This window comes from Zingiber officinale, chromosome 9A, assembly GCF_018446385.1.
Source record: "Zingiber officinale cultivar Zhangliang chromosome 9A, Zo_v1.1, whole genome shotgun sequence".
Lineage (NCBI taxonomy): Eukaryota > Viridiplantae > Streptophyta > Magnoliopsida > Zingiberales > Zingiberaceae > Zingiber > Zingiber officinale.
In genome coordinates, this window is record NC_056002.1 from 6,059,227 (window position 1) to 6,086,926 (window position 27,700).

The 27,700-nt window shown below is 44.2% G+C and overlaps 3 protein-coding genes across 6 annotated transcripts; 2 read left to right on the forward strand and 1 right to left on the reverse strand.

Moving 5' to 3' along the window:
• Positions 1–6,744: 6,744 nt before the first annotated feature.
• On the forward strand, positions 6,745–7,651 carry LOC122019822. The gene is made up of 2 exons (XM_042577365.1): positions 6,745–7,159; positions 7,261–7,651. The coding sequence occupies exons 1-2, from the start codon at positions 6,834–6,836 to the stop codon at positions 7,418–7,420; spliced, it is 486 nt and encodes a 161-aa protein (XP_042433299.1). The 5' UTR covers positions 6,745–6,833; the 3' UTR covers positions 7,421–7,651.
• On the reverse strand, positions 7,501–15,659 carry LOC122019823 (sm-like protein LSM1B). Of its 4 annotated transcripts, none has more exons than XR_006122045.1 (6): positions 15,238–15,659; positions 10,110–10,178; positions 9,901–10,016; positions 9,757–9,812; positions 8,332–8,452; positions 7,501–7,857 (listed from the first exon to the last, which is right to left on the reverse strand). XR_006122045.1 is itself a non-coding variant. In XM_042577368.1 (6 exons), the coding sequence occupies exons 1-5, from the start codon at positions 15,296–15,298 to the stop codon at positions 8,375–8,377; spliced, it is 387 nt and encodes a 128-aa protein (XP_042433302.1). In that variant the 5' UTR covers positions 15,299–15,659; the 3' UTR covers positions 7,501–7,857; positions 8,332–8,374. The 4 variants fall into 4 exon arrangements, 3 of the variants coding, with proteins under 3 accessions (XP_042433302.1, XP_042433303.1, XP_042433301.1); XM_042577368.1 differs by having other exon boundaries at positions 9,757–9,819; XM_042577369.1 differs by lacking the exon at positions 7,501–7,857 and having other exon boundaries at positions 8,178–8,452.
• A 549-nt stretch (positions 15,660–16,208) lies between these two features.
• On the forward strand, positions 16,209–27,568 carry LOC122021162 (protein LAZ1 homolog 2-like). Its single transcript, XM_042579243.1, has 8 exons — positions 16,209–16,358; positions 24,231–24,287; positions 25,545–25,653; positions 26,085–26,266; positions 26,332–26,420; positions 26,556–26,805; positions 26,915–27,139; positions 27,267–27,568. The coding sequence occupies exons 1-8, from the start codon at positions 16,209–16,211 to the stop codon at positions 27,492–27,494; spliced, it is 1,290 nt and encodes a 429-aa protein (XP_042435177.1). The 3' UTR covers positions 27,495–27,568.
• The last annotated feature ends 132 nt before the right edge of the window (positions 27,569–27,700 follow it).

Here is a 27,700-nt window from a genome sequence, read left to right on the forward strand (position 1 = left end):
TTGCAAATACTATGGCCAACAATTCCTTTTCGGTGGTAGAATAATTCATTTGGGCTGCATCCAATGTCTTGCTCGCATAGTAGATTGCGTGTAGTACTTTATCCTTTCTTTGTCCTAAAACGGTACCTACTGCAAAATCACTAGCGTCGCACATGATTTCGAATGGGAGTTCTCAGTCTGGATCTTGAATTACGAGAGTTGAGATGAGAGCACTCTTGATTTTCTTAAAATCCTCATTGCAGTCATCATCAAAATAGAATTCAGCATCTTTAATCAATAGGTTAGTTAGTGGCTTGGAAATTTTTAAGAAGTCCCTGATGAAACGCCTGTAAAATCCAGCGTGCCCTAAAAAGCTCATAACCCCTTTTACGTTAAGAGGTGGAGGTAGTTTCTCAATCGTCTCTATTTTGACTTTATCTACCTCAATTCCCCGTTCTGAAATTTTGTGTCCTAAAACAATTTCCTCTTTGACCATGAAGTGACATTTCTCTCAGTTCAGAACTAAATTCACATCTTCATATCTTTGAAGAACTTTGGAAAGGTTCTGAAGACAAGAATCGAAGTCATTCCCATAAACTGAGAAATCATCCATGAATACTTCCATAATCTTTTCCGTGAAATCTGAGAATATTGCCATCATACATCGTTGAAATGTAGCTGGTGCGTTACAGAGTCCAAACGACATTCGTCAATAAGCATAGGTACCAAAAGGGCATGTGAAAGTGGTCTTTTCTTGATCTAGGGGATGTATTGGAATTTGAAAAAACTCAGAATATCCATCCAGATAACAAAAATAGAAATGCTTTGCCAATCTTTCCAGCATCTCATCAATGAATGGTAGGGGAAAAGGATCTTTCCTAGTCTCCTTGTTTAGCTTCCTATAATCAATACACATCCGCCATCCTGTGACTGTCCTTGTCGGAATTAATTCGTTATTTTCATTTCTAACCACAGTCATTCCCCCCCCCCTCTTGGGGACCACATGGACTGGACTCACCCATTCACTGTCCGATATAGGATAAATGATCCCAGTATCAAGAAGTTTCAATACTTCTTTCTTCACCACCTCTTTCAAATTTGGATTTAACCTTCTTTGATGCTCAATTGAATTTTTATATCCTTCTTCGAGCAGAATTCTGTGCATGCAGATTGAAGGGTTGATCCCTTTTATGTCATCAATGGTGTATCCGATTGCTTTTTTGTGTGTTCTCAGCTCCTTGATCAATCTTTGTGTCTCCATCTCAGTCAAATTTGCATTAATTATTACTGAGAAGGTGGAATCTGGACCAAGGAACACATTTAAGGTTAGGCGGCAGAGGTTTTAACTCCACTTAAGGTGGTGCAATCTCAGGCAATGCTAGTTCCTGTTCTAGTAGCCGTATTTCTTCGTTTACCATGACTTCTTCTGGCGCTCCCTCAATTTCTTGAGTCATTCCCTCAATATCATCGTTATCATCCAAGTCCTCCTCTACACATGATGTTGAGGTAGATATCAAACTTCCCGGCGATTTTAGTAAGATCTCTCCACACCAAGGAAACATTTTTATACATCCTTGGACTACACACTGATGGACTCCTCTAATTCAACCTGAACCTCGTTCTCTGTGTGTCTTGATTTATTTTCATCCATCAACACTTCCTTATCCTCTTCTGCTTTGATCGGGTGTAGAGATAAGTTTAGCATGTCTTGTCTTGACCATTCGCTAAGATTTGACATCATCATATGGATTATTTCTTGTGCTTCATCGAAACTTATTTTCATGAGTCCCCCCCCCCCCCCCCCAGCTACTATGTCTAGAAGGCTCTTGTTCTGGAACGAAAGTCCAATGTAAAATATGTGAAGAACCAACCAACTCTCAATATCGTGATGTGGGCACTGATATAGAATTGACAGGTACTTATCCCAAGCTTGATGCAATGCTTCTTCGTCACGTTGCTTGAAGTGCAGAATCTGTTCTCTTAACTGAGCAGTTCTTTTTGGAGGAAAGTATCTGTTTAGAAATTTTCTCTCTAATTCATCTCACGCCCTGATGCTTCTCGGCTGCAAAGTATTAAACCAAACCTTTGCATTACTTCTGAGACTGAATGGAAAAATTATAAGTTGTATTGATTCAGCCGGAACCCCCTCAACTCTCAGTGTGTTGCAATAGTTGTGGAAATCTAGGAGATGCAAGTAAGGATTCTCTGAATCTAATCCCCCAAACTGATTTTCCTACACTTTAGAGATGAATGATGGTCTGAGCATAAAATTCTTTGCCGGGATTTCTGGAAACACAATGGGTCCCACCTCTTTAGCAGACTTCGGTGCTCCATAATCTTTTAAGGGTTTTAACATCATGTCCTATCCGAATAGACCGGGAGCGCGAAGTAAATAGACGTGCAGGGTAATTGAATCTCCTGCAAGGTTAGCTTTGAATGCAAAAACAATACATGGAATAAAATGCAAAATGTAAAAAAAAATGCAGAAGATAAAGAAAAACAAAAATAAAATTATTTATCTCTAAATGCAAATTAAAGGAAAGATAAAGGAAAAGAAAACAAAGTCTAGTCTAATCTAATATGACTATCACCAATATTATAAACACAGTCCCCGGTAATAGTGCCAAAAACTTATTACGATTCTGTAAGTGCACCGATTCGTCGTCAGTAATATAAAAGATTGTCGAACCCACAAGGACTGGTTATAAGCACTAGTGATGGCACACATAGGATTAACTAGACTACCGATGGTTGTAAGTAATCTAAGAAAAGATATTAGAAAGCGGGGAATGAGAACTAGCAACGAGAAGAAATCAACCTGGTTAATGAAGAGTTTTAGGAGTTCGGTTTCATTGTGGTGGTATTGATGTGTCTCATACTATCCTATACTCATTGTCCATCAGCATGCATTTGCCGGAAGCTAAAGCAACTATCCTTGAGCACCAAACAAAGACAATCCCTATGAAATCCTATTACGGTTAACCCCTGTCACTAGGGCACCTCGGTAGATCACAAGGACACGACTCTTATTGATATTATCAAGGATAGAATTAAGAAGCTTAGTTTGGTCTCTTACTTCCTTGTGGAGGAGTCACCTCTCCTTTCAAGGGAATATCCTAGATGTCCGTGAACGGGTTACCCCTGTCAGTAGGGCCCCTCAGGTGTACGATCTAAGGCATTCCCTCTACTAGATTGATAATTCCTACACAATCAATCAACACGACAAAGAGATCGAGTAGTCAAAATAAGGCAAGCGAAATCATCAATGAATATAAGCATAACATGAGTCTTATATCAAATCCAATCCACAATTACTCCCTCATCCTAGAACAAGGACTCTACTCTATAGACGCCGGAGAAAAATCCGAAGACATAGTGAATCTAAACATACAATCCTCAAAAACAAAGAGAGAAAGAAGAAGTATGCTTATCCAACGACGATGAGTGATTTTCGGATCCAATCCTTTGCTTCTGGAGTTAATGTGGTGATGAAAAGTCACTGGATCGATGTCCTGGACGGCGTGGAACGACACCAAAATGATTCTCCTCTTGACGGCTCGCCTCTCGGCTCTCCCCCTCGGAAAAAAGATTAACCCCCCTTTTATAAGCTAGGATGCGGCGCGGTGGCATGGCCGTGCAAGGATGGCACAGTCGTGCAGGGTTGCATAGTCGTGTGCTGCTTGGTCTCGGTCATGGGGGGCACGACCGTGCAGGGTCACACGGCCGTGTTCTGATCCGCCTCTGGGTTGGTCGCATGGCCATGCACTTCTCCTCTTCTGTGTGGCCACACGGTCGTGCAAGGTTTGCACGACGGTGTTCTCTAGCTCGCCCCGGTGCATCGACAAACACTGTTTTTGCTCCGAAAGTTGTCCCTGTCAACACAAAACTAAACAGCGAGCAGATATCCATACAAAAGGGTATATATGATGAGTACATGATAAAAGAGGTGATCATACAAAAAATATGTACGTATAAAGCAAGTGAATGTGTGTAAAAACATACATAAACCATCATAATATTTACGCACATCAACTTCTTGCCTTTGTCTTTGTCCTTGTTCTTTAGCTTGGGACAGTTGTCCTTGATGTGCCCTTCTTCGTTGCAGTGGTAACAGCGGATCGTCCTTTTCTTTCTATCCTGCAGATTGTTAGTTTTTCTAGAATTGCATAACTTCTTAAAGCGTCTTACCATCATAACCATTTCCTCGTCGTCGAGAGAAGACTCTGACTCAGGTTCGTCTCTCGATACTTTGAGGGCGATGATATGCTTGGGCTCCTTCGTACCTGCACATCTTGATTCATGCACTTCAAATGTGGAAAATAATTCTTCTAATGTAATTTTTTCTAAGTCTTTCGAAATATAAAAGACATTTACTAATGATGCTCATTTTGAATTTCTAGGAAATGAATTGAGTGTCGAATCTCGGTTACTTACCTTTTCTTCGAGATTCGAAAGTCCGATGATGATTTCCTTAATCTTCGAGTGCAGATGTGCGACTGTTTCATTTTCTTCAAGTCACAGGTTGGTGAGTTGGTTGCGAAGTAAATCCCATCTTGCGAGTTTGACTTCGGGCGTTCCTTCGTACAACTCAAGGAACTTTTCCCACAATTCCTTTGCTGAGTCGTAGTTGCCGATCCGGTTGACTTCTTGTGGCGGAAGAACGCTCAGCAGATGGAATTCTGTCTTGCCATTTGCCACGTAGTCGACCTGCTCTTTTTTCGTCCACTGGTATTTTTCTGTGTCCTCCGGTGCTACAAAACCGAATTCCATAATTAAAAGTAAATCAAAGTCTGTCTTGAAAAATACTTGTATTCGCTTTTTCTAGCTAGCGAATTCTCCTTCGAATTTTGGCGGGTAGATGCTTGGTCCAGTCATTGATTCGGTGCTTCGTTCGGCGATTAGTCCTCCTGAAGCGTCCTTGCTCTACTACCACTTGTTGGATCGCGTTGGCCGGCTAGAAGGGAGGTTGAATAACCCTGCAAAAGTAAAAGAAAACTACCATTCTCGAACTCTCAGAATAACACTTGCATAAAGTAAATAAAAGCAATAAACTAAAAGAGGAGACAAAGGGTTTACTTGGTTACAACCGGGGAGGTTGTTAATCCAAGGAATATGTCACACTAGTATCTCCTTCAGGCGAAGAAGCCTTTTACAGCAATGACACACGGAAAAATAGAAGTTAAACTCTAAAGAAAGCATACAAGTGTTGGAAATGCTAATTGCTTGAGTTGATACAGCTTCTTAGACCAAGGTTATATTTATAGCCTTGGTCGGGGTGTCTGGAAGGGTTCCAGGCACCTGGGAGGAGATAAAACTTTATCCCTTCTCGCATAGATCATATTTGACCACGATTTTGATAAACTCCAGGTCCGGGCGCCCGGAATGGCTCCGGACGCCCGGACCAAGAAAGTCAACAGAGTTGACTTTCTTTGGTCTGGACCCTCTGCTCCGGTTCCGTTTGCCTCGGTCCAGATCTTCCGCTCTGGCTCGTTTGGGTGATTTCAACCAACCGAAATAAGGCTCACTCGAATCCAATTTTGATCTTCTCGAATAGGCTTCCGCTCCAACTTTTCGTCTCTCGGAATCGTCATCAAAACTTAAATGTATTGATTTTTTTCCCAGTCCGCCCATCCGGACCCGCCTTACATGGGTCTACAAACAACTCAAACCTGGATAAATAGAAAATTAGGGAGAGGCGTCTAAATCAGAGATGAGGTATTTTTTTATAATAAAATAAAAAAGAGCGTGAGCACCATTCTAATTTTTGCTTTAATATTTTTTCGATCTTAAAATAGATTATTTATGAACTGAGTGGGCCCAACCGCGGTCCGCAGCGGTCGACGTCGCTGGGCCCACAGATAGTGCGTCTCCATCGAAGAACACTGGTCCCACCACTGTCACGTGGCTTTCGCAGGGCTAGACCCAAGAGACCGGCACGTGTTACGCCGGTGGTTCCAACCTCACACGTCACTACGACAGTTTTGGTCCTGTCCTCGTATTATTAGCTTAAGGAGCCCTTGTAAATGACCAAAACGCCCTCCATTTCTTGCTTCTCAATCAAGCTTCAATGATTAAAATCAATCATCTCGATAGAGGGCAACTTAGTCACGCTACTTTTCATAAAAGCCCCCCACATTCCACTCCAGCGCCGTGAGATGGACGCGTGTCCGTCACTATACGGCGGACCCACCTCTCCACCAATGATCTTCCGGCACCGAAGCATCTCGCCATTACCCGGTCGCCATCGAGATGACTCGGCACGCCCCCTCGTCGCTTTCCCATACCCAGTTTCATTCTTGACCGTCGATCGGGTGCTTTGACGGCCTAGATTTTCCAACACTATCGCCCACATTATTTTTTGCTAAGACCCTGGTTTTGCGCACCCAATCATAGACTCGTTATAATGCATGTTGCGGTCCCACGGGCTAGGTGTGATGGTTAGGTCATATATCAAAATTATAAAGTTTGAGATTGCTATGATATATTATTAATATTTTTTTTTCATAGACAGTGAATCTAAAAATATTGATAGTGAAGATGAATCTCTATATACATGTTTTCTGATTTATTCTCGATAAAAAAAAAATTATAGAATTGAACTCAATTCGGAGGTTACCTGATTCATTATTTCTTTATTTTTTATTTTTTTATTTTACAATAATACAGGTTGCAGCCGTTTTGATTCCCGTGGACAGTAAAAAAATGGGTACTCAAATGATGGGATGGGAAAAAGACAACGTCAGTCGACAACAAAGTGGAAGACTTTAAAGAAGCAGAGAGGCAACTCCCCAATTCCTCCCCTTCCTCCTCCTCCCCCCAATCCGTCCCATCCTTTGGTCGCCCGATCGATCGCGATGGTGCATCAGCCCGAGCCGATCGGCCGGAGGTGGCAGGATCGCGACCGCGGCCGCGTCGGCCTCGGAATCGCCGTCGCCCTCAACGACGACGTCCCCAGCCCTAGGAAGCTCCACGCTACGGCGCCGATTGCTATCTGTTCCACGAGAGTGAGCGGCGTCTCTTCTCATTCTACGGGCCGCGCGGGGTTCATTGTGGGGTTCTGCGGTGAATCGAGGGCTCAAGGCCGCGACTTGCCGGCGGGAGGCGCATGCGCTGCTGATTTCCTCAGCAACTGCTACCTCTGCAGGAAGAAACTTCACGGGAAAGATATCTTCATGTACAGGTTGAGAAAATTAACTCAAAAAACTGTGTTTTTTCCGACAAATCATATCATCGCACATCATTTTCGTACTAATTGAGATGCAAAATCTGATCTTGGAGCAGAGAGAAGGCATTCTGCAGCATGGAGTGTCGTTACGAGAAGATGGCGAGCGATGAGTACCAGGAACAACACGGCGCAAAAGCCCGCAAACGATCGCCGGAGATCGCCAGCTCCCCCTGCTCCGGCGGCCAACTCTTCTTCACCGGCATCGTCGTCACATAAATTATATGCGCAAACACTGCGCCTCCACAAGAGAATCATACACAGGCGGCGAGATCGGCATCAATTAATACGTCGAGAGCTGTAGAGAAAGTTTTCAAAATTTTCACTTATCAGTTTTGAACTAGATTAACATTTTAGAGTTCCAAAAGGAACCGAGAACCAGACCACACCGAACTGGATCGAGACTGTATCATCTCCCACCACTTAATAATTTTTTATTTTGTTTTCCAATCAGTGACTTAAATTTTATCTACACAAAAGTTGCTAGATTTTTTCCCTTTTCCTTTGGTTGAAGGCCGAGCAGAACAAGAAGATCAGCATCCACGAGACTGACAGTCTTGGCACAGACTCGTTTGGTTCTTTCCATCTTCCATTCTTTCACCGCCACTTGTGTGCATATGAAATTGGACCACTTGTATCACTTTTAAAGACAAGATCTGTTAAATGCATAAATGAAACATGAATAGTATTTAATTATGGTGGGTGGGCTCTTTGAAGAAATTCAGTGAGTCAGAACGGCCATGCTCATCATAGTTGTCGATCCACTATTCCAGCTTTTATTAAATCAATGGGGCCGTTCAGGCACTAACGAAATAGTATGCAAGCTCGCAGTTATTTAAATCAATTTCCATTTAGAATTTTGAGATAACTTATGTTTGATATCATCCAAATCAAATGCATGTAACCTTTAGAAATCCTTTTGTCTTGTAATTTTTTTTTTTTATAAACTTCAATGTGGAATATAATCCGAGAGAGATCGGTGGAAAATGAAACTTTAGTCATTGATCAGAAACAATGGAGGAGAACAAAAAAGTACTACAGACCTGTTTTCAATTTTATCAGCAGAAATAAAGAAATGAAGGATGAGAAAAAGGTTGTCTCCAAGTCAGTACCAGGCGAGATAAACTAACCACAATAAATGACGATGATTATATGGGTGGGCAAACAACCCTATCAATCCAGATCAAGGAACTCCATTCTCTTTCTCATGGAGCCTTTCAGATCAGTAGCATCCCGTTCTGCCCTTTGAGCCTGCAAAAAGTGCAAAAAACTTGTCATCAACAAGAGGTTTAGTGGTTATTCTAGCAAAGTTCGCTACAATTTACATCAATAATGGACAACAACAATGGCAAAAATAATAACCTGGGAGAAAACTCATTTTACAACAGCACAGACATTGTCACAAAAATTAATCTCATGGGGCATGAGTTCTGATCTAACAGTCGCCAAGCTTTAGGAATTGAACTGAGATCAATTATAACCATTTTCAAGGATCGAATTTGATTATACAAGTTTGCTTTTTTATTATCAAATAGTTACATTTTTTATAGTCAGATGGGAAGTAAACTATTTTGTAACTCCAATACTGGAATAGGATAGATAATACAAGAGCTACAGCTTTGGCAAAACTTGTGATCCCTGATAAATTTTAGCCAAAGAACTCGCATTTTTAAAGTTTTAACTTTTAAAGACAATGATTTCCCTAATCCCTAAAGCACAAGTTATTTGAGTAAAGTAAAGTTATCCTGATCGCTATAACTATGATGTTGGCATTAACCATCTAGAGTAATTTTAAACTACATATATAAGCAAAAGATGTAGGAAACAAAAAATTACTATAAATTCACGATCATAGAAACTCCTAAGACCAACAAGAGTACTCTAGAGCTCATGTCATCTAAAGCCTCCGCGCACCCAGCACACAAGATCTACCTCGAGGAAAGAACACAAATATTTTCATAATAAACATAACTGTCAAAAAAGTAACAGAGAGTTACAGCAATTCAAAAAAGTAAGCAGTCATTTATAACTGTCAGTACGAATTCTTACTTCTCCAAGTTATTGCCCAGCAATAAGGGAACTTCATTCGAATCAAGAGCCAAAAGAGAAATTTTCAAATAAAAAACTAAAAATTTCTTCATCAAAATACGTACTTGCATAAATAGAAATATATAGTACATATTTGAAATCTGAACTTGCAATGACCTTTTTTGAGATTCTTTTCCTAACTAATGTCAGTTAATTAGCATCATTGCCATGAGAAAAGTGTCTGAAAATGGAGAATACTACAATAATTAGCTGTCGAGGAAACAACCACATAAGAATATGGAATTTGAAGTATTTAACCCAACTATGCTACTGCGACAACTAAAAGACAGTAAACAGCAGAAAAAAAACAAGCAATGCATGAAACCATAAAAATAGAGTAATAACATATGCAGAAGCACCTAGAAACAACACATATTACAATTTAAAGATAATGAGAATTGAATACGTGCATGGTGGATTCATGAATCACGAGTTTTGAATGAAATGAGGTATAAGTTTGTTCTTACCCTTCTAATTTCTGGTACTGAAACACAAACCATATGAGTTGGAAGCTCCTCCTTCTCTGAGTCCTTGTTCAAAAGCAAACAAAATGGGATCAACATTCAATGGCCAAACATGTTAAAATAATTAGGAATCAAATAAATCACTACCAGCTCTCCTATTAAAACAACATTCTCTCCGCGAATCACATAGAGTCCAAGCGGAATATCACAATATAGGTCTCCAACAATTACTCGTTCACAAGCACCTTCAAGAACTACATTCGCTGCAAACATGAAGATAGTCATTAATCAGCATATTATTGCAGCTTGTGAATGCTAATTTAGCACATACTTATCAACAAAGGATAGATGGATACCAAATTGGTCAAAAGAACGAAGGATACCCAGAAGTTTTCTCCCATCTCTTAACAATACAAGGAGTTTTTCTGCAAAAAAAAAAAAATCAGAAATTTATATTTAGTTTAGTGCCCCAATGGTTTAAACTAAGATTAAAAGAACACAAAAACCATTATCTTCCATCAGGTAACAGTCAAAGTCACAGACTAGGCACTACATAACAATCATTTTTTTTCTTGTCATCTGAAATAAGAAAGCTTTGCTTAAGTCAGCTCCTATGACATTCAATAGCAATAAGCACACAACAAATTTGGCATCCAAGTAGGAACTCAATCAGCCAAGCAAGCCATAGAATTGTATCAAGGAACTTGACGTGGTCTTAATACTACATGGTTGCAAATGTAAACTGGAGCCCCCTAAACGTATTATTATAACATCTTCAACAAATGTTTTAACTGTCAATCTACTGGAGAAACTGCATTACTCCTTATCATTGCCAAAACTAGAGAGTTCATTTGGACTAGTATGCTGCCCAATAAAGAATTCTTTCAATTGTATAGAATGAATGATTACATCTCCCTTTTGGGGTTTTCTTCTTTTATTTTTTTGGCAAAGCAGTAACATTCAAGTTTAACAAATATTTAACTGCTTAGTTGCAACTTAGGTTGGTTGACTACTGAACAATCATACAACAGTGCTGATCCCGTCTGAAATCGGTGAAAGCTGGACTACCGGTGAGGTGTTGGTGGTGTGTTGACTAGAAGAATACCTCAAACAAGAAACACTTGCGAGCACACGAAGAAGGGAGGAAGAAGAACGTCAGTAAGCAAGCCAGGGCCCTTGGCATAACACTCCGACGCTCAAGTCAGTACATAAAGGAGAAAAATGGCAAATGAGTAGTGGAGGAGTGTTGAGTTTGTGTGGATGGACAACATACCTGTGTCTATGGGGGATGGACCTTTTATAACACTTTACAATCCCTGCATTAATTAGATGTCACATCTGTAATAAAGAATATGTCACATCACAGATGTCAAAGGATTATGTCACCCATGTCTTGTACTGTAGAGATCTTGTGGGGATCACGCTATGTCACTCATACCCTCCACGTGTTTTAACAACCCATGTCTCAACAACCCACATGCTCTGACAATCCATATGGGGCCCATGTGCTGTTTAGTCAGACCTACGAGTCGGCTTTGGAAGACTGGCCGATCGGCTATGGCGGGAAGACTGGTCGCTTTGGTAGGTTGGCCTTGGAAGATTGGTTGGTCAACTTTGGCGGGTCGACCTTGGGAGGCTGATCGGTTGGCTCTGGCGGATCAACCTTGGAAGACTGGCTAGTTTGGCTAGTAGGCTCTGGCAGGCCGACCATAGGAGACTGGCGGGTTGGCTTTGGTTGACTGGCCGGTCAGCTCTAGCGGATTGGCATTGGAAGACTACCTGCCAGTTCCATCCATGGAAAACTGATCGGTCAGCTCTAGCAGACTAGTCGACGAAGGGTTAGCCAACAATGAGGGTGGTGGTCCGTCGGAGGAGATAACGAGAGGCCTGGGGAGGATAGCGTGAGGGAGCAACTATGTCGATGTCGAGCGAGCAACTATGTCAATGCCAAGCGAGCGACTGTAAAAAGGGAGCAAAGACCTGAAGTCAGTGGGAGCTAAGCCCTGAAGTCAATGGAACTAAGCCTTGAAGTTAGTGGGAGCTTAGCTCGGAGTCAGTGGGAGTAGAGCCTGGAAGTTTGGAGGCACGGTGTATGATCCAAATGTCTTGGAGTTTGGAGTCATGGTATATGACCTAAATACCTTGGTGCTTGGAGACAAGGTGTATGGCCCGAATGCGTTGGAGCTTGGAGGTACAATGTATGATCTGAATGCATTAGAGCTTGGAGGCATGATGTATGGCCCAAATGCCTTGAAGCTTGGAGGCACCTTGGAGTGTGGAAGCATAGTGTATAACCCGAATGTCTATCGATGCTTGGAGGCATGGCGAATGCCTTGGAGTTGGACGATATGGTATTTGACCTGAAGGCTGACATGATCTGAACTTTCTACATTGATAAAAGAGAGATATTCTGAATTGAAATTGTAAAAGTCAAGTTTAGACTTATCTGTTGAAATGACTTGAGCTGATAATTTCAAGTTGCCAAGCAGGGACGAATGAGCTACTTGGGATGGTTGAGCTGCCTATTGGAGTTGCCGATTGGACGGCCGATCGGAGCTACCAATTTGGAGCGTTGTTTCATTTGCCAATGCTGATTGTCGAATGGAGATTGACTTTTTCAATTGAAGCAGATTGGAATTCCATTAGATTTGTCCAATTGGAGATGTCAAATAGAGAGTTGCCAATTAAATTTGAAGACGGCCAATTGAATTTGCCACTCAGAATTTAATTGTCGATCAGCTATTGTTGATTGGATTAGCCGAATGGAATTTATCAATTGGACTTGGCAATTAGCTGCCGAGTGAAGCTGTCATGCCCGACTGCCAATTGAAATTGACCAGTCTTGAATAGTCAATCCTTTGAGTTGCTAATCGGACGCCAATCTTGAAAGTGACGAATGGAATGTATCTTTTGCCACATTTGAATTGGATTGCAACCAATCGGATTCTAGATGTGATTGGAATTGGACCACTTTGAAGCCATAATAATTTGGTCACTTAGAATTTTTGCCCAAGTTGAATTTGGTCACTTGGAGGGATTCGAATTGCTGAGCGGATTTTGTCCATTTGACTTCGAAATTTGCCTCTTTGAATTGGAATTCATTGCCAATTGAATTTTCCAATTATTCCTGCCAATTGGCATTTCCCATTGGAAATGGGAGATGGAAGCCGAGCAGCCAAATGGAGTTTCAAATTGCTGAGAAGCTTTCTAAGTACTTGATTGATGTCGAGCAGCCAATTGAAGCTAAGTTGCTGTTTCAAATTCAAATTTTCTATTTGAAGTCGTTGTCAACTGATTGACTTCTGCTCCTGGGATTTTTCCAATTGATGCTAATTGGCATTTCCGTTGGAATTGTCGATTGGGCATTGCCGATCAGATTTGGGCACTCAAAATTTTATTGGAAAGTTTCGCAACTAAAGCCACCTAAAAATGCTCCTTCTAATTGGAATTTCCTTGTTCGCTGAAGCGTCAGCTAGGATCTTCCTGCTATGTTCTTGAAGGAGACCTTCGGGAAGGGAGCTAGGGTGATCATTTATTCATTTCTCCTAACTCTGTCATTTGACGGAGCCTCTTAGCATACTAATGACATTCATTGGTAGAATGATGATGGGAGTGATGGTAATCACAAAAACGTTGGTGCTCTTCAGGAAGTTGTCAATTTGGCACAACAGCCGATCTAGGACGCCTTTCACTTCTTGCACTGCTCTCTTCTCCCTTCGTGTTGGCTCATGTGGGCGATTCGGATGCCAATTTGCATCTCGCAAGGGTGGACAGAGAGCCTTGTGTCATGTCCAAGTGATGACAGGAGTCGGTGCATTCTTTTCTGGCGAATTGGGCCTCCTCGGTTGAGGTCACGAGCACTTTAAAGATGAAGTATTTGTCACTTGTTGTTTTTGCATAATCTCTTGTACTTTAGCTGCTACCAACATATCAAAGTCTTTTCATGATAAGGTAATGGTAACGAGTCTTCCAATGTCATCCATTCTCACGTTTCAGATCAGGCGTACATTCCAATAGATGGAAAAAATTTAATCCTGTATGAAATTGGTGAAAGCTGGGCTACCGGTGAGGTGTTGGTGGTGTGTTGATTGGAGGAAGACCTCGAACAAGAAGCGCCTACAAACACACAAAGAAGAGAGGAAGAATAACATCAATAAGCAAGCCGGGGGGCGTGGCACATACACTCCAACACTCAAGGTAGTGCAATAGAGGAGAAAAATGAAAAATGGCCAATGGACGAGTGTTGAGTTTGTGTGTGGATGATCAATATACCTATACTTGTGGGGGAGAGACCTTTTATAACACTTTGTAATCCCCGCATTAATTAGATGTCACATTTGTAATAGAGAAAATGTCATGTCACATATGTCAAAAGCGTCATGTCGCTCATGTCTTGTAGATCTTGTGGGGATCACGATATATCACTCATACCACTCCACGTGTTTGGACAACCCAAGTGTTCTAACAACCCATGTGTCCTAACAACCTACATGTTCTGACAATCTATATGGGGCCCATGTGTTGTTTAGTCAACCTTGGAAGAGTAGCCAATAGGCCTTGTAAGACTGGTTGGTCGGCTCTAAAGGATCGGCCTTGGAAGACTGGTAGGTCGACTCTGGTAGACTGGTCGGTCGGCTTTGGCGGGTCAGCCTTGGAGACTAGTCGGTCGGCTCCGGCAAATTGGCCTTGGGGACTAGTCAGTCAGCTCTGGCGGGTTAGCCTTGGGAGACTGGTCGGTCGGCTCTGGTAGACTGGTCGGCGGAGGGCTAGCCAACAGCGAGGGTGGTGGTCCGTTGGAGGAGATGACGAGAGGCCCGAGAGCCCCAATGAAAAGGAGGGAGGCGGCGCTTGTGAGAGAGAAAAGGAAAAAGAAAAACCTCCTTCGGCAGAAAACCCTCAAAAAGCCAAAGCAATGAAATCCCCAAACCCCCTTATCCACATGGCTTCATCTTCATCCCACATCATGTGCCATTTTCCAATTATTCACCCGACAATTTCTATGCCAACTTCTCATCCTAAAGTGCACTAGTTGAGCAGTTAATCCACTGAATGATCAAGTTCACTCTTCGAGTTGAAATTCAAAAGAGTTTGTTCATTGAAAAGATTATTTGCAAATCCATTTAACGAGAACAAAACTACCACATGGATCCTCAGAATGGAAAGTTATACGAAATATAAAAAAAACACATCGAACATAGCCTCATGGATACAACTTTCATAAGATGCCTCGATATACAATCATGCAGAGCAGAGTTTACATATCAGTGTCTTCATTAGATCATCCGGAATAAAGTTTTGCTTCGTAAAATGATTCCAACCAAAATCAATCAAAGCTAAATATTCCAAATGTCATTTTTTTTTCTTTAGAAAAATAGCTATGGAAGCCTAAGCACTCACACTTTTGTGAAGAATGACACTATTTCACAATGGAGAAACCCTAAAAACAGTTTGTAGACAACAATGAAGCAATAAAAGACGACTCACTGTCAAGATAGCTTGCGAGAGATGTAGAGAGGAAGATATCTTCTGGCCCCGCCCACGACATTGCGCCCCAACCCTTCCGGCTCGCTCAAAAACTTCCGCAAATAGCATCGGCAGCCCGTATTCTCAACAGCCTCGCTCGCCACTTCCCTTCCGAAACCCAACGGCCGCAATCGCAACTTCAGCCAAATCGCAATTCCCAACAACCAAGAAATCAGAACCCTAGCCGGGGCTACGGAGGCTTCTTTATCTCTCGAAAGAAGAGATCGATCGAATTGAGACAGGAAAGTGGCACTGCACGCAACGACGGCGGATTAGGCCGCTCCTTGATTGAACTCTCCTAATCGGCGGATCTGGCACTGCGATCCGAGTAAAAGACGGAGATTTGACGCCCCATCGAGAGTAGCGGAAGCCGAGTTTGAGAGTTGACCCACCCCCACCAATACATAAGCAAGATCGCGGGATCAGTCCTGATTGGATGCGAATCACGGGACAGCATCTGTCGAATGGGAAGTCTAATTGAAAGGTGATCAGAACCGTCGATTTGAGCCAGGAAGAACAACAATGGACGGTTAGTCGCGACTGTTGAAATACGCTAAGCACAAGGTTCCTGCGGCACATATTATACTCCACCATTCATATCTTGACACGTAGCCCACAATTTTTCCACGTGTTAACAGCGGGGGAGCCCGTTTCTATTTAAGAACAAGTGTCCTCATAAGTCGCAATTTTCTCTCTCTGAGTTATTTAATCTGCAGATGAACACCCTGTTGCAGTGAGTATTTTTCGTCCCCATTTCATTCCTGTCGAAATTTTACGTTGATAAGATCGATGTTTTTCTCAAAACCAAGCACGTATTAATCCACCACGCTAACGAAAAAATAAGTGTTGATTTTTGCAGGAGACTGTCTCTTCAAGAGACGGCATTCGGTAATAGATATTGGAGCCTCAGCTAGGTTACTTGTTAGTGGCGCATGGCATTTGATCGCATCTCCAACTTCGAAGGAGTGTATGCAAATCTGCACACTCCGGCAGTCATTATTGGCGGAGTTTGCGTTCTTATTGCATTGGTGCTGTCCACAATACTCATCCTGCAACACCTGCAATCGTATTCAAAACCTGCAGTAAGTTATGTGTATGTTTTTATGCCATTTTGCAGGTTTATATACGCCCTTGTTTTTTTGATGATGATAATGAGATCCATTGTGCATTTGTCCTCCATTATATATATATATATATATATATATATATATATATATATATATATATATATATATATATATATATATATATATTCTTTAAAGAATGTATATAGCATCATGTAAGTTTAGTTGGGAGGTTGAACATTTCATAATCATACTTATGCACTGAGGGTTTGGATGGAGCATGATCACCTCAAATATCAATCTTTTAGCAATAACAAGGCACTAACAAAGAAGCAGACATGGATGTGAGTAATTACAAATGGATAGCTTATGGATGGATTTTGGAGCATGATACGGCGGTAAAGAGGGGCCCACCAAGTGCTGGTCAAGGATAGGATGAACGATCGACGTGGAAGTCAAAGTCAAGACGATCAAAGACAAGGAATCGCTAGGTCATCAAAGTTGGTCTTGCGGGTGGCAACGGGTCGACTGGATCGCTCATCCGGTCGAGCGAGGAATTCCAGCCAAACGGCTCTCCCACTCGGCCGCCCCGATAGCTGGACGACTAAAGCGAGGAGTTTAGATGAACAACTGAGACGACTGAAGGCTAGTTCGACCGGACCGCCTGTCTGGCCGAACAAGGAACAACCGACTGAGCCGAGTGACCATGAAGAAGAATAGCCTAGAGCGACTTGGCGAGGAATCCTGCCCGAGCTACTCACCCGCTCAGCCAAATAGTGGAACCCCTTCGTTTATCTCATCGTATCCTTCTGGGAGTTAGTATCGCTGATGATCCTGTCGGGAAGCTGAGAAAACGGACCTGTCGATATGACGTGTCTGGAAGGTTGACCGCACCCCCATGACCCGGTTGATGATCTGTCCACTGCGTTGACCGAGTCGTTAGAAGTCCTCCGGGCAACTGTACCTGCAGCCAGTGACCGGGTTGCCCCGGTCTCTGGTACCTCGGTGCTCGAGGCGGATCCCCCAAATGCATAAGCAGCCGCATAATAACATGATAATAAAATAAGCATAAAACGAGTGCAATGACGTACCCTGGCCCAAGGGGGCGCCCTCGGATGGATAGATAAGCTGGTCGGACCACTGATCGAGTCGTAGCGGCCCTGTCGGATGGATGAATATGAGTCAGCAACGGAGCTGGATCTAGGAGCAGCGAGGGGGAATCCGGTATGCAGTGTATCCACAAAGAGGCCTCTAAGTCAAAACATATCCTCGGCTTGTAGGTTGGGCCACGACACACACTGACTGCTCATAGACCAGCTGATAAAATGTCTCACCCTCATAGCAACAATACAAATAGCAGAGCATCGCGGCTCGATGGCCGGAAAACACGACGGAAGTCCGGAGACACCGCGGAGGGTCGGATCTATGCCAAAAGCAGTGGAGACAACTACTATACAGCCAACAAAGTCAACTGTGGGAGTGCCGGAGTCTGCTATAGGCTCGCCGGAAATGGCTATAACGACGATGGCTACGGGAGGCTAAGGCAGCGGCCGGCAGATGTGTCGGCCACTGGAGGGGACGGTGCTGGACCCCTTGAGATGCTGGGTGTCGGAGATGCTGTAAGGGGCAGCGGCGGCGGTGCTGACTGCTGGACTCAGCGGTGATCGCTGGACTCAGCGCTAGGAAGGAGTCGCCGGCGCTGTGGAGCGCGGTAGAGAAGAAGTCGGTGCTGTTTCGCAGCGGTCGCGACCTGAAGAACACTAAGTGCCTCCTGTGCTTGACGGCGATGCTCAACCAAAAACCACCCCTCTGTGGAGGGGAGAAGAGATGGAGACCAGCGATATGTGGCGGTCGACGATCAGCGTCGGCGCTGGCGCTGAAAGGAGGTAGGGGAGAGAAGAAAAGCAGCGCCGGCGGCTGCGTCCGGCGCCGGCGAAGTACGCAAGGAGCAGCTCCCTCCTTGGCTGGCGGCGGTCCGAAAAAAAAACTACTCCTCGGCTTCCTCTTTTCTCCCCTCTTAAAACCTAAACCCCCCCTCCTCAAAGACCAAAATGTCCTTCACTCATTCCCTAATTACTCTCATGCCATGAGGACCACATCCGTATCACAAGCCTCCCCTTCAAGTCTAGTCGAAGGAGGCGTTAGTCCGACTGACTGGACAGTCAATCGCAAAGAGCTGAACCGCTCTCGATGTCAAAGCCAAATCGCTGAACCGATAATATAATGTCCCTCGAGCGGTCGCTATAATAATGGTGTCGCAGGAGATGGTAACGATACCGAGCAGACCAAGTCAGAAACTGGACCAATGCCGAGTGCGCAGACGCGAAGATACCGACCGGACGATCGAAGTGCTATCGATCGGATGGATAGATGCTAGACAGACGTTGTCGTGCGAGCGATCAAAATGATGTCGATCGAATGGATAGGTGCTAGATGGACGCTGTCGTGCGAGCGATCGAAATGATGCCGATTGGATGGATATATGCTAGACGGATGCTGTCGTGCGAGCGATCGAAATGATGCTGATCGGATGGATAGGTGCTAGACGGACGCTGTCGTGCGAGCGATCGAAATGATGCCGATCGGATGGATATATGCTAGACGGACGCTGTCGTGCGAGCGATCGAAATGATGCCGATCGGATGGCTATGAAAGTGCTGACTGCGCAGCCTCAAGAATAGTCCACAGGTGATCGTAAGGTGCCACCCAGCAATCGAGTGAACTAAATGGAATGATGCCAAGTGACCGCATCACTCGTGAGTCGATCGGAAGTGTAGCCCGTGAATCGAAGGCTCATGGAGGCGAAAGTCACGAGCCGAACGGGCGCATAACCTATATTCTGGTTTGAAACCAATAGAGATACTCTCTGTTCGCGACCATCGGAGATAGCTCGACCCCGATCGGGGGAGATAAGAAATACGATATGCTGATAAGCTGGCCCGAGGCCAGTGATAATCGTTCAACCCCGAACGGGGGAGATAGAATATCTGAAGCTGGTCCGAGACCAGTGGCGACCGCTCGACCCCGAACGGGGGAGATAGAATATCTGATAACTAGTCCATGCAGCGGTCTTCAAGCCGGGGTTTTTATAGTCGCCGGTTCGACTCTACGGTTTAACGTCTGGGCTAGACGGTCTTCAAGCCGGGGTTTTTATAGTCGCCGGTTCGACTCTACGGTTTAACGTCTGAGCTAGACGGTCTTCAAGCCGGGGTTTTTATAGTCGCCGGTTCGACTCTACGGTTTAACGTCTGGGTTAGACGGCCCTGAGGGCTAATTCAAACCCGGCCGATCGGCTCGGGGGTCTTCACCATCGAGCGTGTGGCTCGTATATAATCCACCCGGCCGATCGGCTCGGGGGTCTTCACCATTGAGCGTGTGGCTCGTATATAATCCGCCTGGCCGATCGGCTCGGGGGGTCTTCGCCATCGAGCCTGTGGCTCGTATATAATCCGCCCGGCCGATCGGCTCGGGGGTCTTCACCATTGATCCTGTCCGAATGCTGAATCGACGGACGCTGGGGACGTGGCGCTCTCTGAGTCGCTGACGTGGATCTCAGGCCGGTCGGACGACGCTCCGGCGAACCTGCAAAGAAGCCGGGCCGAGGAGGGGTCCCCGGCGACGACCCTCCGACGCTCAAGTCAGGCAAGCAGATGGTGGAAAAAGTAGCTCCAAAGGCCTGTTTTCGCGTACCTCCGGCGAAGTCTGCGGCTCTTTATATAGAGCGGTGAAAGAGCCTCTACACGCCCACCGAGGCGCGTACGTGTCCGCAGCCCATACCTCGGTATGTATTTGTCAGAATGCTTACCTGACGCCATACTGCTACAGTCCAATCACGTCTTCGATGGGACAGCAGAACACCTTGTTGTCAGACTTGGAGTATGGCCTAGCCATAGGACTTGACGGCTGTCAGAGGATGTTCTTGTTCTCCTTTACCCACCGCCGGTCGGGACGTCTGTCCGTCCGGCTGAACGGGGAGTTCACGCGCCTGCCGGACGGATCTCCTCTCATGCGCAGTCCGGGCGGCACTCTCCTTACGTCCGGACTGCCGTTTGCAGCGATATGCTGGGGAGAACTTCGGTAGGGTGCTATGTAAGAACTGTTAGCAGTACATCACCTTCTCTTAGGCCTTCCGCTCGGCTCTTTGCTACTGTTCCATTGAGCGTCGGAACCCCGATCCCTGTCAGGGCGCCTTTTACTATCAGATGTTTACTGGCAGACCGATCGGCTTGCCCTTTTCTGATGAGTCCGGTCGGCTCACCCTTCTTCGACGGGCCACCTGGCCTTTTGACCTCCATGTGGCGTTGACCCTTCAAAATGGTGGTCCCCTGTTCTAACCGCCGGATCAACCATCGAACGTGTGGCTCGTATATAATCCGCCCGGCCGATCGGCTCGGGGGTCTTCGCTATCGAGCGTGTGGCTCGTATATAATCCACCCGGCCGATCGGCTCGGGGGTCTTCACCATCGAGCGTGTGGCTCGTATATAATCCACCTGGCCGATCGGCTCGGGGGTCTTCGCCATCGAGCCTGTGGCTCGTATATAATCCGTCCGGCCGATCGGCTCGGGGGTCTTCACCATCGAGCGTGTGGCTCGTATATAATCCGCCCGGCCGATCGGCTCGGGGGTCTTCAGCATCGTACGTGTGGCTCGTATATAATCTGTCCGGCCGATCGGCTCATGGGTCTTCACTATCGAGCGTGTGGCTCGTATATAATCCACCCGGTCGATCGGCTCGGGGGTCTTCACCATCGAGCGTGTGGCTCGTATATAATCCGCCTGGCCTATCGGCTCGGGGGTCTTCACCATCGAGCGTGTGGCTCGTATATAATCCGCCCGGCCGATCGACTCGGGGGTCTTCACTATCGAATGTGTGGCTCGTATATAATCCGCCCGGCCGATCGGCTCGGGGGTCTTCGCTATCGAGCGTGTGGCTCGTATATAATCCACTCGGCCGATCGGCTCGGGGGTCTTCACCATCGAGCGTGTGGCTCGTATATAATCCGCCTGGCCGATCGGCCCGGGGGTCTTCGCCATCGAGCCTGTGGCTCGTATATAATCCGCCCGGCCGATCGGCTCGGGGGTCTTCACCATCGAGCGTGTGGCTCGTATATAATCCGCCCGGTCGATCAGCTCGGGGGTCTTCGCCATCGAGCCTGTGGCTCGTATATAATCCGCCCGGCCGATCGGCTCGGGGGTCTTCACCAGCGAGCGTGTGGTTCGTATATAATCCGCCCGGCCGATCGGCTCGGGGGTCTTCTCCCGAGGAACTAATGCAAATCATATAACTGACAGAATAAATAACGGGAAAACTGACCGGGGTCATGAGAATGGCAGAACTCTCCGGCATCGTCCATCTTCACGTTCCAGATCAGGCGCGTTCCCACAGACGGCGCCAATTTGATCCTGTCGGGAAGCTGAGAAAACGGACCTGTCGATATGACATATCTGGAAGGTTGACCGCACCCCCATGACCCGGTTGATGATCTGTCCACTGCGTTGACCGAGTCGTCTGAAGTCCTCCGGGCAACTGTACCTGCAGCCAGTGACCGGGTTGCCCCGGTCTCTGGTACCTCGGTGCTCGAGGCGGATCCCCCAAATGCATAAGCAGCCGCATAATAACATGATAATAAAATAAGCATAAAACGAGTGCAATGACGTACCCTGGCCCGGGGGCGCCCTCGGATGGATAGATGAGCTGGTCGGACCACTGATCGAGTCGTAGCGGCCCTGTCGGATGGATGGATATGAGTCAGCAACGGAGCTGGATCTAGGAGCAGCGAGGGGGAATCCGGTATGCAGTGTATCCACAAAGAGGCCTCTAAGTCAAAACATATCCTCGGCTTGTAGGTTGGGCCACGACACACACTGACTGCTCATAGACCAGCTGATAAAATGTCTCACCCTCATAGCAACAATACAAATAGCAGAGCATCGCGGCTCGATGGCCGGAAAACACGACGGAAGTCCGGAGACACCGCGGAGGGTCGGATCTATGCCAAAAGCAGTGGAGACAACTACTATACAGCCAACAGAGTCAACTGTGGGAGTGCCGGAGTCTGCTATAGGCTCGCCGGAAATGGCTATAACGACGATGGCTACGGGAGGCTAAGGCAGCGGCCGGCAGATGTGTCGGCCACTGGAGGGGACGGTGCTGGACCCCTTGAGACGCTGGGTGCCGGAGATGCTGTAAGGGGCAGCGACGGCCGCTATAGGCGGCGGTGCTGACTGCTGGACTCAGCGGTGATCGCTGGACTCAGCGCTAGGAAGGAGTCGCCGGCGCTGTGGAGCGCGGTAGAGAAGAAGTCGGTGCTGTTTCGCGGCGGTCGCGACCTGAAGAACACCAAGTGCCTCCTGTGCTTGACGGCGATGCTCAACCAAAAACCACCCCTCTGTGGAGGGGAGAAGAGATGGAGACCAGCGATATGTGGCGGTCGACGATCAGCGTCGGCGCTGGCGCTGAAAGGAGGTAGGGGAGAGAAGAAAAGCAGCGCCGGTGGCTGCGTCAGGCGCCGGCGAAGTACGCAAGGAGCAGCTCCCTCCTTGGCTGGCGGCGGTCCGAAAAAAAAACTACTCCTCGGCTTCCTCTTTTCTCCCCTCTTAAAACCTAAACCCCCCCTCCTCAAAGACCAAAATGTCCTTCACTCATTCCCTAATTACTCTCATGCCATGAGGACCACATCCGTATCAGCTGACAACATGTCATGGTCAGCGGGCATATCGTACGGCGGAAGCTTCTACTATTATATCAGGGATTTGCACGCCCTATTAAGGAAAAGTGTCAAGGACACTTTTCTGACTTGTCTTTTTATAGGATAATTGGGAAAGTGTGCACGTGCTTTGGGAAGTGTGCACATCCGCTACTAGAGCACTATATAAAGGGGGATCCATGTACCAGCGGAGGTATGCATTATTTGTGATTATGTTCTTATTGTCACTACAGTTTTCTTTACTCTTTACTGTTGTCGATGACTGACTTGAGCGTCGGAGGACCTACGCTGAGACTCCTTCCTGACTGGGCACTGACGTTTTTGGTTTTGCAGGATGAAGTGGAGTCTTCACACGTTCAACCACAGAGTCACATCCCCAGCTAGCTGTTTTCACCGTTTTTGGACAGAATCAGAACATATGCAAAAGTCACTCCTCGAAAGATATCAATTTTTTAGCAATAAGCAATCAATCCAAGCTAGAAAGGAGCAGAGATGATAATAATTTTGTATACAAGGAATTGACTGCAAATGAATAGTTAATAGAAATATTAAGCCAATGTTAACTGTATATCACCCATGTAAGCTTATAAATTCTCATCACTATCCCACAATATGTACCATATGAGAGTAAGTTGTCACATTGTTGGCCCAAGAAATAGTTACACTTTTCTTTGTTTCAGGTTTCAAATTTTCATTTTCTTGAAAATGCTATTCTTTTTCCCCCTCTTCTTAGTAACACTTGACATAACTAATAGCCTAATAAATTTCAGTCCAGTCCTACACATAAAATTGTTTGATCCCATTAGTAGTAATGAAGCTTTCAGGCTTGTAGTTATATGTTTGTGCATAATTTTTTTTTTTTTTGACGGGCTAAAATTTTCAAGAAAGATTTGATTAACAATTGGTTGTGGAGTATATTAAAATTGTTAAGTGCCTTAAAGAATGAATGTTTTCCTTCAAGACATTTGAGATCAATGTTTCATTACGTATGTTCAAGAATTTATTTCATGCAATTGAATGCTTTCTCTTTCTTGACATTTAGCGTAATTGAATTCTGTTTTTAATTCAAATGTACGTTTAGAATTGCCAAGGTTTTATCCCTTTACGTTTGTACTTTAGTCAAAGCCTTTTTTCCCAAAAAAAAAAACAAATTAGCCTATGTTTTTACATTTGATATTTCTAGGAACAGAAATGGATCATTGGTATCTTGTTCATGGTTCCTGTATATGCCACTGAATCTGTAAGTGTTTCTCTTCGCATATCTCTGGTCTGTTCAAGTGCATTGCCTGATCTTATGTGGCTATATGTTTGTTTTGCCTGTTATCTGATCTTCAATCAAACATTTTATCATCCACCTGCTCTATAGACTCCTCTGTTCGTCAACATGTATTCTATTGAATCACTGAGTATACAGAGAAAGAATGGTGGCAACTTGCAGTAGCATGTAATGAAGAATATACAAATTCTCGTTTTAAGCATCTTGTTCAACACAGAAGAACAAAACACTTAAAATAAATAGGTGACTTGACCATTGCAACAAGTCGTAGTTTTTATACTGGTAATCTTCATGCACAGTTGGCTTGTCCTCGAAATCACTATTATTCGGCTTGTCTTGCAGTCTCTGTCTCTTATTTTTAGGACACCAAATTGATGTTCCAAATGGAAAATATAAATGACTACCAATGTAACACCTTAATTTAGTTGCACATGGTTAGTTATGGGCTAATAGATTTAAAAACATATTTTTGCTTGATGATTAAGTTTAAATGATTAGTCACTATTAATTTAGATTTAAAACATATTTTTGCCCGATGATTAAGTTTAATAAGTTAATGGGTTGATTACTTGATCAAACAATTATTTTGTCTTGTGATGCTAGTTTAATCTCACTAAAAGAGAATTGTTGTTAAGTTAAAACATTTAGGAAAGTGCATGAATCCAATAAGCCTAGTCCTAAGTTGTGTTATTTGGACTCATCTTTCCTCACTCTCATACCTGTGTGACTTGTCTTTCCTCTCTTTCATTCACGTCCGAGTAGCATAGATCCTAAGCTTGCAGAGTTCATCCAATTAGAGGGGATTATTTGTGATGGCAAGGCCACTATTGAGCCTTACATTGTAAGGTTGATTCTTGTCAAAGATTTATACATCTAGCTTTGACACAGGATATTTAGTCTTCAATGGTGGAAATTAAGACAATCCAATTTAGTCCCTCATTTGATGTTGCAAGCTAATTAAAGGATGGTATAAGGCTAAATTCGATAACATGGGGTTCAGTTTTTTTTTCTCTAGTGGTTTAGGTCAATCAAATTAATAAAGCCAAGTTACTCATTTGAGAATAGTATGCCATTACTAGTACATTTCACTTTTGTTGCTTATCAAGCTGCAAGGTGATGTGTTTACAAGCAGTTTGTCCATTTTACAGACATCAAAGAGCTTTATGTCATCTCTGCTGCTTCACTTTCTTACATAACATAGAAACACTGTCTGTTTTCCAGATAATATCACTTTGGAATTCTAGGTTTTCAATAGTTTGTGACATCTTGAGGAATTGCTATGAAGCCTTTGCCTTGTATTCTTTCTGGCACTACTTGGTTGCATGTCTTGGTAAGGTTTCTTCTACTTTGTTATTTTCTGATTCTTAATTAGCTTATTCAGCCAAAAAAGTTATAAACCACCGAAATTACCCTCGATTTTAAAATGCAGAGTGATTACAAGAACATGAAAAGATACGATCCTCTGTTATTCTAATATTTTAGTTATTCCAAATGTTTTGTATTCTTGCATTTTTGGTTCACAATTTTCTGCTGTGATAGAATATTGACCATCATGGTCAGAACATCTTCAAATATTCATCGCGAGGCGAGAAGACAAATCCTCATTGGATCATCACTGGAATATTGCCAAATCTGAAATTGGATTTGGCTCTGCAAACTGGACCAAATTGAACAGACCAGACTTTAGAAATTCCATGCCATATTTCTCTCTGCTCACTATCATACATGTATAGATGTATATTAAATAAGTGATGATTGTAGGTGGTGGAAAAAGGGTGGTTGAACTACTCGACAATGCAGCTAGAAAAGAGATTTCTGAGAAACTACTTGAGGAAGAAGATAAAGAAGCTCAGCACCAGCATTCACTTGGTGATTTTGTGTTTCGCCCAACTGTGTATGGCAAATATTTATACACAATAGCAAAGTTTGGTGTTGTTCAATATGTAAGTTGCTGCAATTGCATGCTCTGCCTATTTACGATGGCATCTAAATGTGCAAGTACTTGTAGATGATACTGAAGACTCTGTGCGCCTTCTTGGCATTGCTTCTGGAGATTTTCGGAGCATATGGAGATGGAGAATTCAAGTGGTACTATGGGTATGGCTCATGTTGGAAGAGCTTTCTTATTTTTCCTTGCCTAATCGCCGCCTATACATAGCAACTTATCAAGTTTTTTACTTGTTCTCCAACAGGATGATGCATCATTTCACCTGCTAATTCATATGCTTGCAGGTACCCATACATTGCAATCGTAATCAATTTTAGTCAGATGTGGGCTCTTTACTGCCTCATCAAGTTCTACAATGTCACACATCATAGATTGCAAGCTATTAAACCATTGTCAAAGTTCATAAGCTTTAAAGCCATTGTGTTTGCGACTTGGTGGCAAGGGATCGGCATAGCTTTGATATGTGACTTCGACATTCTGCCAAAGCAAGGAAAAGTTCAAAATGGTATCCAGGATTTTCTTATTTGTGTTGAAGTGAGTTCTGAAGTCGCAAATTGTTTCTTTTTTTTTTTCATTTTCTTGATGAGATGAAGATCCTCGAGCTTATTAACTTCAAACAAAAGTTCGAATTTCTTTTTGGCAGATGGCCACCGCAGCAGTTGCCCATGTATTTGTTTTCTCTGCAGAAACTTACAAATACCTGCCAGTTTCTGAACATTGCAGATTCGCATCTGTAGATTCTAAGACTGAAGTTACGTTAGATAAGAATGGATCATCTGCAGCTGAGCAGAAGGAAGCACAGGCTGTATCTCCTCGAACACGAATCGCCGAGAGTGTTCAGGACGTTGTTCTAGGAGGCGGTGAGCATGTGAGTTCTCCAATCCTAACAAGGGAGTTTTATCTGATTGCCATTGTTTCTTCTTGAAGAGAATCCGTTCACTGCTGTAGCTTTCGACTCTTTTGTAGCTAGAAATGAGATGTTAGCTTCCGTGCAGGTGGTGAAGGATGTAGCATCAATCATATCGCAAGCAATGGAACCAGTAGAGAAGAGTGTCAACAAGATACAAGAGTCCTTACATCACATTTCGTTGCGATCTCCCACACGAAAGGAAGCCGAAATTAAAGCAAATGTGCATGTTACAGAGAACGTCGTGGGGGAGAAGTCGATCGTCGACACAGAGATAAAAGTTGAATGTGCGACACAGGAGGTTCATGCTCGCTAGATTACAGACTGTAGATGCCTTTTTCATGATTTTCCCTTCTTTAAAATGTGCCAGAAAGATAAATTTCTTTTGTCAGAAAAAGTGATCTGTTCGATGATTCTCGAGAATGCAATATAGGTCGGACATAAAAATTAGTTCAATTTAAACTACATTCAATTAAATTTAATAAATTTAATTTATCTATCGAAATGATCGTAGCATAATTT